The following is a 14,260-nucleotide window of genomic DNA, read 5'->3' on the forward strand; positions in this document are numbered from 1 at the left end:
GTATTATTTTCAGCTTCTTGGGACTGAATCCTGTAAAGTAATTTGTGACTGTTTCAAATATTGTGACACATAACTTTACATTTCTAGCCACTGTTGGTCCATCATTTCTTTTTAATGACAAATTTTCCCACCCAAAAAATGAATTCTACAACTATATATGTAGGTGTGAGGTGAGTGTGAGTGTGAGATAGATAGATAATTTTTAAATAAAGGGCTTTTACACTTTACACTGCTTTAGTGCAAGCAGGTCAGCTCATCCATGGACCTGTGGCAGAACATCCCCCTTAGGCGGTTTTCATCATCCCCCTTGTCAGCATAGTGTAAAAACGGGAGATCTCACTAATTAAATCGCTGTTTGGCTGTCCTATGTCCTATGATAAATGCCTTTTATAGCTAAATCCAGCCCATAATTAGAAACATTTTTGTAGTTATTAAAAACGTGTTTATCTCCCCAGATGTTCCAGGATTAAAGTTAGAATAGCGCCATCTGCTGCTTTTATTAAAGAGCCTTTCTTTGTCCCGTCCATCTCAGTAATTATTCCAAGGTAGGCACACATGCACAGACTTGCCTCTCTCTGCTCCACTGGGAATAAAAAGGGATCGCTGGTGTGATGAGCAGCTGCTTCTGAAGCTCCTGTGTCTTCTCTAATGTCAGAAGAGATGCTAAGCAATTGTAAGTGAAGTAACCCTGCCTTATATCTTCTGTCCTGACATCAGAGAAGATGTAGCAACTTCAGAAGCAGCAGCTCACCACACCAGGAATCCTTCCACATACTTAGTGGAGCAGAGAGTGGAACAAAACTGAGCATGTGTGAACATCTTGGAATGATTACCGAGCTGGACACAGGATAGAAACAGCAGGGGGTGCTATTCTAACATCAGTCCTGGAACATCTGGAGATAAATGTTTTTAAGAAGTGTAAATACATAAAGTTTTTAATTATGGGCTGAATTTAACAGTATTCTTTTTGAGACAACCTCTTTAAATCTTAATAATAGTTACTATTGTAGAGGCCAAGAGTTTTAACTTGCAGCAGCATCCAACTCCACACAGTGACTGGCTTGTGCTTGGCCAGTGTTGAAGTGGAAGGTGTAGTGTCCACCCACGAGATAGCTCCATGCTGGTAAAGAGAGGAGGTATTTTCAAAGGATATTAACTGCACTGAGTATCCATCTAAAATGCAATAAAAAGTATTATGCCCCTACTTTTTTAAAAAGATTTATTCCCTGGTGATGGGTGCTAAAGAATCGCATACCATTTAAAAGCCTATACTTTGCGTTTTGATTTCAACAGAATGGAAATGAGCAAACCCGCAGACGACTTGCTGTGTACTGCTTGAAGGATGCCTACTTACCCCTGCGCCTCTTGGAGAAGCTCATGTGTGTAATTAATTACATGGAGATGGCTCGTGTGACTGGTGTGCCTCTTAATTACTTGTTATCCCGCGGGCAGCAAATCAAGGTTGTATCGCAACTTCTCAGACAGGTAATTGGAGGTTTTAAAAATTGTTATGCATTAGTCTGACATCAGTTGTGTACTAAAGGAAAGTGTCAAACAATAAGAATTTCTTGATTAAAAGATTCCAGAATAAAGTAATTTCACTTTTTACCCTTTCAGAACCAAGGATCACTAAACACTTTCCGTCTGCTCCATACTCAGTGGCTGCTTCTAACAGCTGACTGTCGCCAGCAACTACTGCGATCATAGTTAGCTCTGGTAGTGGCCAATGAATATTTAGATGCAGTGGTCAAAGCTAACCGTGCCCCATCAGTTTATCAGTCTTGCCCTGGTATGTACTATTACATCATGGTGAACAGGTGGCTCCTGCAGACTGACCTAATAGTTGTTTCAGCACAGGAGCTGTGTTCATTGCATCACTCATGCATACCTGTTGTATTGTACAGGTAAAACCCCACTTTAAATTGTCTTGATCCAACCATTTAACACCTTAGATATTGTGGTCAGCACTGACTCTGCCATCTAAGTGGTCGAACAGAGGGTGGCGGCACCTCATTGACACTTCCTTTGCTGTGCTTATGTGTTATGGCAGGGCCTAATACATGTTAGTGCAAATATAAATCTATTTGCTATGTGGTATGCTTCTGGGGTCCAAATTCAATTAGAGGATAGCCGAGCCCGGGAAATGACTTTCACCACAACACAACTGGACGTGATCAAAAGTTATCTATTTATTGATTGACAGGCATCAGTTTTTATAGAGGTGCATGCCTCAAATTACAATAATACAAATTTATTATAATTTTTTTATTAATATTGGTTCATAAAAACTAAAACACAGATATGAATATGCAAGATAAAGAATTTAACATCTAAAATGCCAAACAAATGCACGCAGGCGCAGTAGAATCATACATGATTGGCTTCTCGGAACATTGGTACGCAAATGAAAAACAATAAAATGTTTAGTATAAATATTTTGGAACATATGTGAACAGCGGGGAACATGTCCCCCCGATACTGGGGCCAGTCTGGAGGCCTTTTCATTATCTTCCGGTAGCTCTGGCCTCGGCTGTTCACTCAAGGCTTTTTGAACAACTATTTAATATCTGCAGTTTCTTATTATGAAGGGAAAATTACAATGTATGAAGGATCATACAAGATGGCTACCGCATACAAAATGGGGTCCTGTATATTTCACTAGCATATGTAAGTTGCCTGGAGATAAAGCACTGATAGGCAATAATACACCACAGTATAGAAGCACTGCAATGTCTTAGGCCTCATGTCCACGGGGAAAATAAGAATTAAAATCCGCAGCGTTTTTCCCGCACGCGGATCCGCGCCCCATCGGAATGCATTGACCACCCGCGGGTAGATAAATACCCGCGGATGGTAATTAAAAAAATTCTGGAGCATGAAAAAAAATGGACATGCTCCATTTTAGTGCGGATCACGCATGCGGGAGCTCATAAAGCGCATAGCTCAATTGATCTCCTGCATGAAAAATAAAAGACAATTACAGTGCATCCGCAGCCCAAATCCGCGTTACAAATCCGCAGCGGATCTGATTTTTCCCGTGGACATGAGGCCTTATGAGTGATTCTCTGCTGGGACTAAAAATAAAAGTTCATAAGAGGTTTTAGAAAAAACATTTCCAATTAAAATAATCCAGAATCTATCCTGCCCTTTTGAAGTCTTTTACAATGAAAAATGTAAAAATATAAATACATTATATTGCACGTGCATGTATTTCTAAAACCCCATTCCCATTAATGTAACAGTTGTGCAACAAATCTGCCTTGTGAATGTACCCTAAATATCTGATAGGTTGGTAGGTGGTGAAGTAGCTGTGCATGTACATGTAGGAGGCTTACGTTTTGTGGCTCCAATTAAAACACCTCTTTAATATAGAAATCACAAAATAATTTGTGTATGATTTAATTGCATTATGCCGCAGGTCATTCCTTGCCATTTGATTTTTACTTTGCTTAGCATTAATTTAAAGTGCGCCTCATTCTGGGTGACTTTTCAGAATAAGCTACTTTACGTTTACAAGAGATATACAACTATGTCTGACCTTTTATATGATTAGTATCCTGCATTTATCAGCAGTTTTTCCTATTGCACACTTCATCTCTAATTGTCTGTTTTCCCTGAGATAGTTGGTGTAGACGTACATGAAGAAATGTAGTTAATGCACCACTAATTCTCACACCAATACAGGACAGTATGCAGCAGTAGTGAGCAGTGTATCAGTGTAGCACTGTGATGAGAGTAAACACTTACTAGAAGCTCCAGCAGGATCTCTGTCTCTCTCTTTGGGCAGCATCTGTAACCCGATCTCTCAGTGAAGTTGATACCATTTCAGATTCACTGAAGATGAATTTTATCATTGAATTGAGAGTGAGTGATCAGTGCAGGCCATCACAGATATAGAATTTAAAATTTCACTTTTATTTAGAATTAATATATAAAAAGGGTCAGGGCCTACTAACAAAACAAAACATAGAACATATAACACAAGACAGACAGATCCACGCCAGTGGAGTCCCGGGGAATATAGGGGAAGGAGAGAGGATCTCAACAACTCCCGTATATTCTTTCCCAGAGAAGCACCAAGAGTCTTTATTTAAAAGACTTTTATGTGTAAGAAGTTTAGATGAATGTCTTTTGGTGTATTACACTTTGTTAAATGGTGCGTTTCTTGTACTTTTTTTCACCATTTCTCACATGAAAACTCTCCAAGACAATAAAGTGAGAGTTTTATTGGTATAGCTCATGTACAAGAAATTTCTGTTATTACGTAGATATAGTTGTTGCTCGAAGGATGAGAGCTTTTTATTTTATTGCTCATATAGAGAACTTCTGCTTTTGCTCAACAATAAGAGCTTTTTTAGAGTTTGTTTTTGCTCGTATAGAAAGCTTCTGCTTTTGCTCGACGCGTTTCTGTATCGGAAATGACCGATAGTTCATCAGGAGCTGGGCAAAAAAATATGCCCTTGAGTGAGCAGAGAGGAGTTTACTAACTGAGAAGGTATAACAGAAGAATAACTCAAATGTGTCTGTCAATATTTCATAAAGGGAGATGCTCCCAATTGCCTTATTATAATATATTGCTTGACCCTAACAATATTCGGGTTCACCAGCATACTCTACCCATCTATAGATCAATACACCTGGATCTAAGTTAGCTCGCAATTAGAAGCTGAAGGTAGACATGGGGGGTGTGTCACTCTGGAGTGAGAAATCTTAAATATGCACTATGTGCATCGTGTGAGGATAATGCACACGATCCGTATAAGTGCTACCTGCATCTGTACGGAATAACCAGGTTTTACTTTGGTATTTAGCATAAAACCATGAACCATACGCTAGGGCTGGTGGCTACTAAATGAACAGCCACCAGGTTAAATACCTATTGGCCCAGCCGGTTAAAGGGATATGCGCACAACATATGCAGGCACTATCAGAGTAGAATCTATCTTAGGTAGCCCCCAAGGTCTCTGAGAGGTCAATCTAGACCAGTGAGTCGTCTGCCAAGACTAGTAGCTTCACATGAATAGGCTGCCAGATTGTAAATTCATTAATTCAATCTGGGACAATGCCCAAGTCTAGCCTAGCTACTGTTAGTAACTGCCACAATGGCACAAAGCAATTTTAGGCTAGCTATACTAGTCAGCAGAGCGAGAGAGATAGAGTAGAGTAAGGCAAAGAGAGATTTTAGGAGTAATCTCCAGCAGCGCCTGCGGCTCTGATGGTGAGCTTTAGGCATCTGATGCCTAAAATTGCTTTGTGCCATTGTGGCAGTTACTAACAGTAGCTAGGCTAGACTTGGGCATTGTCCCAGATTGAATTAATGAATTTACAATCTGGCAGCCTATTCATGTGAAGCTACTAGTCTTGGCAGACGACTCACTGGTCTAGATTGACCTCTCAGAGACCTTGGGGGCTACCTAAGATAGATTCTACTCTGATAGTGCCTGCATATGTTGTGCGCATATCCCTTTAACCGGCTGGGCCAATAGGTATTTAACCTGGTGGCTGTTCATTTAGTAGCCACCAGCCCTAGCGTATGGTTCATGGTTTTATGCTAAATACCAAAGTAAAACCTGGTTATTCCGTACAGATGCAGGTAGCACTTATACGGATCGTGTGCATTATCCTCACACGATGCACATAGTGCATATTTAAGATTTCTCACTCCAGAGTGACACACCCCCCATGTCTACCTTCAGCTTCTAATTGCGAGCTAACTTAGATCCAGGTGTATTGATCTATAGATGGGTAGAGTATGCTGGTGAACCCGAATATTGTTAGGGTCAAGCAATATATTATAATAAGGCAATTGGGAGCATCTCCCTTTATGAAATATTGACAGACACATTTGAGTTATTCTTCTGTTATACCTTCTCAGTTAGTAAACTCCTCTCTGCTCACTCAAGGGCATATTTTTTTGCCCAGCTCCTGATGAACTATCGGTCATTTCCGATACAGAAACGCGTCGAGCAAAAGCAGAAGCTTTCTATACGAGCAAAAACAAACTCTAAAAAAGCTCTTATTGTTGAGCAAAAGCAGAAGTTCTCTATATGAGCAATAAAATAAAAAGCTCTCATCCTTCGAGCAACAACTATATCTACGTAATAACAGAAATTTCTTGTACATGAGCTATACCAATAAAACTCTCACTTTATTGTCTTGGAGAGTTTTCATGTGAGAAATGGTGAAAAAAAGTACAAGAAACGCACCATTTAACAAAGTGTAATACACCAAAAGACATTCATCTAAACTTCTTACACATAAAAGTCTTTTAAATAAAGACTCTTGGTGCTTCTCTGGGAAAGAATATACGGGAGTTGTTGAGATCCTCTCTCCTTCCCCTATATTCCCCGGGACTCCACTGGCGTGGATCTGTCTGTCTTGTGTTATATGTTCTATGTTTTGTTTTGTTAGTAGGCCCTGACCCTTTTTATATATTAATTCTAAATAAAAGTGAAATTTTAAATTCTATATCTGTGATGGCCTCAACTTTGGACTAATATAGATATTACATACCACTGTGACTTCTGAGTGATCAGTGCAGGGGATGGACGAGGATTATGATAAGTGAAGAAAGGAGTGTTTTTCTGTTCTAAAATAAATTACCAGTCATCCGGTGACCCTGGCCCAAACCTTCTACAAGATACTACACAGGTCACACTACGTCCCCACAAAGATACACAAGTTCTCCCCTACTACCTCTCCTAATTGTTTTAGAGGTTGTGGGGCACTGGGTTCGGTTTTGCATACCTGGTGGACATGCCCAACGGTGAGATTGCTGTGGAGGCAGGTTGTCAGTCTGGTTTTGAGAGTTTTAGGCAAGACATTTCCCCTCACCCCCTCGGTTTGCCTGCTGACGGACAAACGGACCAGGTGTAATAATCAATAACACAAACTCTCCCAATTTATATGTATGGTGGCAAGGATCCACATAGCATCCAAGTTTTTGAAACCATACCTTATTCTGAACCTCGTCATAGCTAGAATCTCCAAAATTAAGATCTGTGAAAAGCTGTCTGCTATGAGGGATGATTTCTATGGAGGGCTTCGTTAAGACTTGGAAACCATGGTCTGACAATCTAAATGTCCCAAATATCTCACAACTACTGACCTCATAGGAGTAAATCTCCTGAGACACACCAGATAATGATACCAATAACATCCGTTATACACATGAGAATATTTTTCTTACAAATACAATAAGGAGTGGAAACCTACATGTTATGTTTCATGGTTATTTGTTTATTTTAACACTTACAGTCTTAAGATTGTTTTTACTAAAGTCACCCCTGCGTGGGGTATTCTTCAGTTCTTTATTATATAAAGTTTTATTAAAACTTTTGAAATTATAAAATAAATTACAAAGGATTTTTTAAAATTAAAGCTTTACTTGTAGTATTCATAAAAAATAAGCAATAGATACTTTTTAAAGCTCTTTTGGTTATTCTCACTATATTAGGCCATGAAACAGGCTCTGGTAATGCCAGTGGTAAAATCAGAGGGTGGTGAGGACTACACTGGTGCCACCGTCATTGAACCCGTTAAAGGGTGAGTAAACTTTATATAATGTTATCCACCTAAATCTTCTGCTCTCAACTCCAGAACATCTTAAAGGGGTTTTCAGAGAGCTTTGTTTTAGGTAAAATCCAGCATCCCCGGCCATAAAATAAGGAATACGCTAAGCTCTATCATTTGCTGCAGTGCCTGTGACGTCCTGTGAACAGGCTTGGGGGAAGGGGGGATTCTATAAATGTCAGACGTGAGACCCAGAATGGTGACGCGGGACACAGGAAGAGGTAAGTATAAACTTACTTGTTTTATGGCAGGGGGAGCTGGCTTTTATGTAAAACAAAGATCTTGGAAAACTCCTTTAAGGGCGTACATGAATAAACATTAAAGGGATTGTATGAGCTTAGAAAAAAGAAAGTGTCCACTTTTTATGTGCAAACCTGAAACTGTGCCACTTTTGGGCTCTGTCTGATATTGCAGCTCGATTTCTTAAATGGGGTTAAGCCGCACTGCCAGAAGCCGCCTGTGAACGTGTTTGGCACGGTTTTTGAAAAAAATAGGAATAATATGTGTGTTTTTGGAAGTGAACATATGATCTAATTCCTATTTTTTTATTTAACGTGCTTTTTATATCATTTCACAAGCCTATGCTTCCTGTCACATTGCAGGTATTATGATGTGCCTATTGCCACTCTAGATTTTTCATCACTGTATCCATCTATCATGATGGCTCACAATCTGTGCTATACTACCCTGCTGCAGTCTGGATCTATCGATAAATATGGGTGAGGTTTGTTTTTGTGTTTAAATATATTGCATACTCATTTTGCCAAGACCACTCCGGTATTGGTGTATCTTGACGCCACCAGGAAGTCCTGGTGGAGTCAAGATTCACAGTGGGTGAAGCCCCCTTGTCCCTAATTGGCTGGCCAGCTGGCAAGTTTGTAGGTCCTGGAAGGGCCACTGAAGCGCTGGAAAAAGACATACATTGTCTGCGTCTATGAAACTTCTCTGAAAAAGCAAGCTACTTACCTAGTCACTGCTCCGCACAAGATCGGCACACTCATCTCCTGCTGCACTCTTCATATCGTTAATCGCATTGGCTGCAGTTATGGTAAGGTGGCAGGAGTTGGGTGTGCTCTCTAGTATCACCATACAAAGCTTTTGTTTTCTCTTTCTTCAGGCTCAACCCTGAAGATTTTATCAAGACCCCAACAGGAGATTGTTTCGTCAAGTCTAGTGTAAGGAAAGGGTTGCTGCCCGAGATTTTGGAAAACATCTTATCTGCCCGAAAGCGGTGAGTAAACTTGATGTCTCACTAACTATTTTTTATGTTCATTCGATTTTGCTCAGTATATGGTTAGAATGTCTTCAGACCTGACAACCTCTTATGAGGATTTCAGATAGTCATCTTCTTTTTTTTGTTCTACTAATACGGACATTCTGTTGGGATTGGATTTGCTCATTAATGTCATTGGGAATACAGCACTATAGTTATAGCCTCAGAGACTGACACTAGATTAAATAAAAGTGTTGGTCTTGCTTATACAGATAATGTCCTGTTTTTCCGGTCACCACATTCAGTGTTCTTCTCAGTGTTGGCTTGCCACATGCTAGTTAGACTTCCCTGAGGGTGCAAGGGAACTAGATTAGCGGTGCTCACCCAACAGTCACTCAGTGCCATTAAGCTTCCTGTTGCCGTAGGCATGAGTTGTCAGCAGAATAGCATCTTTAATTTAGCCCCTTGCTTCTCAACCCATCCCTTCCCCTATAATGGGCTGATGTTCTCGACCTGATCAGGGAACAGGTTTTATTTTGCTGTTACTAGTTCACAGTACCGGCTTCTAGAGGGGAGGTCATTTAGTCTCCTCACCCATTGGCTGCAGAGCCAGTCGTTGTTCCATTGGTCTTGCTCCGCTCCTGGCCATTTGGGCATGATCTTCATTGAAACAATGGTAGTCTATACCTGTGGGCTATACCCTCTTTGCCCCCTAGATTTCTCTCACTGCTCCACACAAGTTAGTATTCCACTACTTGTGCTAATACTGGTAATTTTCTCACTAACTCGCCTTACCCAGTTTCTTTTTTAATAAGACATGTCTCCTACCCAGAAGGATCTAGATAACTGGGGCACATGGTGGTCGAGACACATTTTGCCTGCGCGTGCTATAATAAAAAAATCCCAATGCGGCCAGCCTAAGCTTTTGTTTAGTAGTTCTTTATACCCAGACCACGCCAGGACTTCTCTGATGCTGCCTGAAGGGTGCAGGCCCTCCTGACTGAACCAGGTTCCTTAAAAGACTTATCCATACTCTTCCAGACTATGACTGAGGTCTTTTTTTAACTATCAGGGCAAAAGCGGAGCTGAAGAAGGAGACTGATCCTTTTAAACAAAAAGTCCTAGATGGTCGTCAGTTGGCGCTGAAAGTAAGTGCCAATTCCGTCTATGGGTTCACCGGAGCACAAGTTGGAAAGCTACCCTGCCTTGAGATTTCACAGGTAAGTCGGGTGGGAAAACCCATACATAGGGTAAAGAATTCTATATTCCAAAAGCACTTTAGGGAGATTTATGGAAACTGGTTCAAAAGAAAAGTGTAACAGTTGCCCATAGCAACCAAGTAGCTCTCTTTTTTTCCATGCCTAGTTGTGATTAATATCCCCCTCTATGTTCATAAAGTTGATGTTGGATGCTGCATGGTACTCAACCATAATGAACCCCTACATCATCTTCAGTAGACCAAATTACTGTACTATAAAGGAGATTGAACAAACAATGTGGTCGGCATGACTACCTGCTTTTTATCAAGTCCTGGAGAACCCCATCTTGCCACACACACCTTCCATCTGTTCATTTTCAGCAATGTAACAGACAGTGATGGTGTCTCCATTTACTGTTTAGTCTTCTGGGAATTCCCTCCATTCCCCAGTCCACAAGCTATGTCCTTTTTGTCTCTCTATCAATAGTTGTATTCACAGACCTTGAGTATGGCAGTGTTTCCCAGTAAATATACAAGTCCTAGTCCAGTATGCAAATTGTGTGATAAAGTGATGGTTAAAAAAATTGTTTTAGAAGTTCGGTTGACAGGTGCTAATTAAAGGAAACCAAGCTGTAAAGAGTCAGTGGGGTTAGTACTGTAACCTTCCAGCCATGGAGTCATGGGTTCGATTCCAACCAAGGACTGCATCTGCATGGAATTTGTATATACTCCTTATGTTTTTGTGTGTTTTCTCGGTTTCCTCCTCCTGCTCCTCTCCAAATACACTGACAAGTTAGTTGGCTTCCTATAAAATCTCCCTTTTCTGTAGGTGTCTGATGTTTGAAAATTGTATTGTGACGCCCAACACTTGTATTAAAAGTGTGCTTTAGTCAAAAAAAATAATCTCTTCACCATCACTGCAACCATATTCTTTCCGACCCCAGCCACTATTTTGCTCCAGTATACAGTTGATGTGGAGAGATTGTAACCAGTGTTACAAAACTTAGAAGGCAAAACCAGACATTGAACAAATATCCTTCCGGGGGAAAGGGAGGGAGAGGTTGCAGCAGAGGTCTTTCCACATTTCGAGCCTTTGAGGGGTTGTGCTGAGGCCAGCTTATCTGCCTTATACATTGACATTACAGCAGTGTTAAAACAGGAACTGAACAGGTCTTGCTAAACTGTAAACTTCCTAGTTTAGAGATAAGGAATGATCTAGCTTTTAAAGCTTGATACATATTAGAATTCACCTTAAACATGAAGCCATTGAACCAGGTTTTTTCATGTCATTCAATGTTTTGTCAATGTGATTTTGCCCCTTTTTCTGCAATTTAATCTTGCTGTAAATTGCAATAAGATTATGATCCACATGCACAAAAAAACAGTCCGCATGTGGAATCACAGTGATATTTCCAATGGACACTAACTTTTGAAAACATCTTATGCTTATATGATATGTGATATCCAAGAAAAATGATATTTACTTTACTTACCTAAAATGTCATTTTTTGCTGAAAAATAGCTGCAGTTCTATTTCCCTTCCTACTAGATTTCTCTCCACTGCCTGCTCTCAGTTGTGATTGACAGGTCATGTCATAACAGGAGAGGGGGGGGGTCATCATGCTTTTTGAAATTTAGAGAGTGTAGAGGATGAAGGGAAGGAGAGACTAGTTATATGCAGTCAGCATTTGTGTAAGTCCCTTTTTACTATGTTTTAGCTACAGAAATCACATCTATACTGCTCACACTTGCTGTACACTGTACTAAAGGATGCTTTTATGTCTGTGTGTGTTAGACATTTAGAGAACAGGATTTGCAGTTCTCTCTGTACAGTTTATAGAACACTGCACAGAAGCAGCTCTTCCCACCAGTCCTCAGAGGACTGGGAAACAGATATAAAGCCTGTAGAGGGAAAAATGGGGAAAAATGCATGATACAAGTCAAATAATTGTCAGAAACAGTGATATCCCTCATGTACACACCAAGAAAAGCCATTGTTTAGCAGAGAAGCCTGGGGGAATGGCTGTATTATTAGTGGATGTTATTTGGCCTTTAGGTGACTTTAAAGATTGCTTGTTCTAAACTTAACATACCTATATGTGCTTTTCATATGTAAGCATTTGTATATCTATGTATGTAAAACATATAGACTAATATTTTGCATGCATACTTACTGATTAGCATTACCAAATAGCATTAAAGGGATTTTCCAGTGAAATACTATTGATGACCTATCATCAGGATAGGTCATCAATAGTTGATCGGCTGAGTGGACGCATGTTGTCAGCGCCACAGTAACACAGAGGTCGAGTGAAAGTCTGCGCTGACCTCCGTGTAGTGGCCGGCGCTTATAACTGTAGGCACGGCTCTCATTGAAATCAATGGGAGCCATGCCTGCAGTTACAAGCGCCGACCACTGTATATTTGGAACGGAAGTCTCTGCTCCGACCTCCCATATAGTGGCCAGTGCTTGTAACTGTAGTTACAAGTACCAGTCACTACGTGGCGCCCTCATCTCTATTTTCACTCAAAATTCACAATTTTTTTTCTATTGATTCTTTTTTTATTTTTAAACCAGACACCCCCTTTAAACCTTTTGCTGCCATAAGATTTATAAGAATTTTGACACTTTGGGTATGTACAAATAAAACGTAAATGATAAAAATTCGTATTAAACTCTCATATCTAAATTTTTTTCTAAATCTAGACACTTGGCATGTCAAAATGCTATTCCACACTTTTTACATGCAGGCACCTTCATGCTATTTTGTGTCCAAGTATAATTTGTCATAAAAATGCACAAAACTCATGTTTGTGGCTAAAAGTGTGACTTAAGTAAAAATAAAATGAGGTGCAGAGCGACATCTAAAAATAAAAGTTCAGGATGTGCAGGGTTCATACATACCACTTACATCTGTGCTTTCTAAAATCTTTACGATTGCAGGCTGTCAGCGGGTTTCATACTAAAGATCGGTTATGGACAGGATAAAGACAATGTCGAAATATATAAACTTTTTTTATGTGTGTGGTATGAGTTCTTGGTGCGACTTATTTGACAATGCAATCTGCAAAATGTCCAGGTTGTAGAGTCAATAAGTAGCCTAATTGGGTAAAGAGGGATGATTAGATGGCACCCCCTTCCCATATGAGATAATCATAGAGCATATATGTTTTCTGACTGATAAAGGGGGTCATAACATACATAGAAGTTCATGTCACCCTTCTGCTTGGGGTCATCTTGAGACATACAGAGTCACAGGACATGCTGCTAGCACATCCCGCCTCTTGTCTTCCACACAGTCTAAAGTGAGAGTTGCAAGTACGAGCAGTTTCTAGTTATCTTTAATAATTAAAAAAAAGTTTTCCAGTGTTTCAACAGTACAAAATAAAACCATTTGCATAAAGTCTGTAGCTGACACATCCAATCTATTGCAATACAGTCAAACAATCTGGAACATACTAGGATTACAAGTAACTATGCATATGGATAAAAAGGAATCTAGACTGGAGCAGAAAATATATAAAAAGTAAGAAAAAGGGGAAGGGATTGAGTGCAAATGTATTATTCATTATGAGAGAACATGTCTTGGTTTGAGGCCCAGAAGATATTTTCTGTGTCCTAGGACCAGCCCAAAACTTGTCCAACTATACCCAATTTTACAGTCAACAGGTCCTGAGTTCGTTAAGGTCTCCCTCATGTAACGAATTTGTGGAGCCATGGATCCCACCATAAATGAAAGGGAGATGATCAACCTTGTCTAGAAAGAAACAAGCTTTCATGTAAACAGTGTTTGGATACCATAGCTGCCGGAGTCTAAAGATGGAGAGGCAGTGCAGCTAGAGCCGCAATGTAGCCTGAGCTTGAGTCTTTGTTAATTAAAAAAAAAAGTACTATCAGATACGTGAATGAAAGGGTGAATGACTTCCATCAGTTTGCATATCAGTTTTTTTTCAGGGAGTTGTGCTATAACTTAATGTAACTTATGATATATAAAACTTAATATTTACAAGGATTAAAAAATGGCGCTTGAAGTTATGTTTTCCTTGAAAGGTCATGATTGGTTTACTGGAAGTTAATGTCACTGATGACTTTGAAATCTACAATAAAATTAACTGTCTGATCTTTTGTGTAGAGTGTCACGGGCTTTGGCAGACAGATGATCGAGAAAACCAAACAACTGGTAGAATCTAAGTACACTCTTGCCAATGGATACAAGGCAGATGCCAAGGTAGGCAATATTTACCTAATATTCTATGCCTTTGGTGCTGGGATGTAG

At 39.9% G+C, this 14,260-nt stretch overlaps 1 protein-coding gene across 2 annotated transcripts in view; it reads left to right on the plus strand.

The window, feature by feature from the left end:
- POLD1 (DNA polymerase delta 1, catalytic subunit) overlaps positions 1-14,260 on the plus strand; it is a 94,808-nt gene that overhangs the window by 33,871 nt on the left and 46,677 nt on the right. For both annotated transcript variants that reach the window (XM_066607914.1, XM_066607915.1), the window contains exons 13-18: positions 1,294-1,485; positions 7,457-7,545; positions 8,175-8,291; positions 8,690-8,803; positions 9,858-10,005; positions 14,117-14,212. In XM_066607914.1, coding sequence (XP_066464011.1) covers positions 1,294-1,485; positions 7,457-7,545; positions 8,175-8,291; positions 8,690-8,803; positions 9,858-10,005; positions 14,117-14,212 — 756 coding nt within the window. The remainder of the gene's footprint in view (positions 1-1,293; positions 1,486-7,456; positions 7,546-8,174; positions 8,292-8,689; positions 8,804-9,857; positions 10,006-14,116; positions 14,213-14,260) is intronic.

This window comes from Eleutherodactylus coqui, chromosome 6, assembly GCF_035609145.1.
Source record: "Eleutherodactylus coqui strain aEleCoq1 chromosome 6, aEleCoq1.hap1, whole genome shotgun sequence".
NCBI classification, from domain to species: domain Eukaryota; kingdom Metazoa; phylum Chordata; class Amphibia; order Anura; family Eleutherodactylidae; genus Eleutherodactylus; species Eleutherodactylus coqui.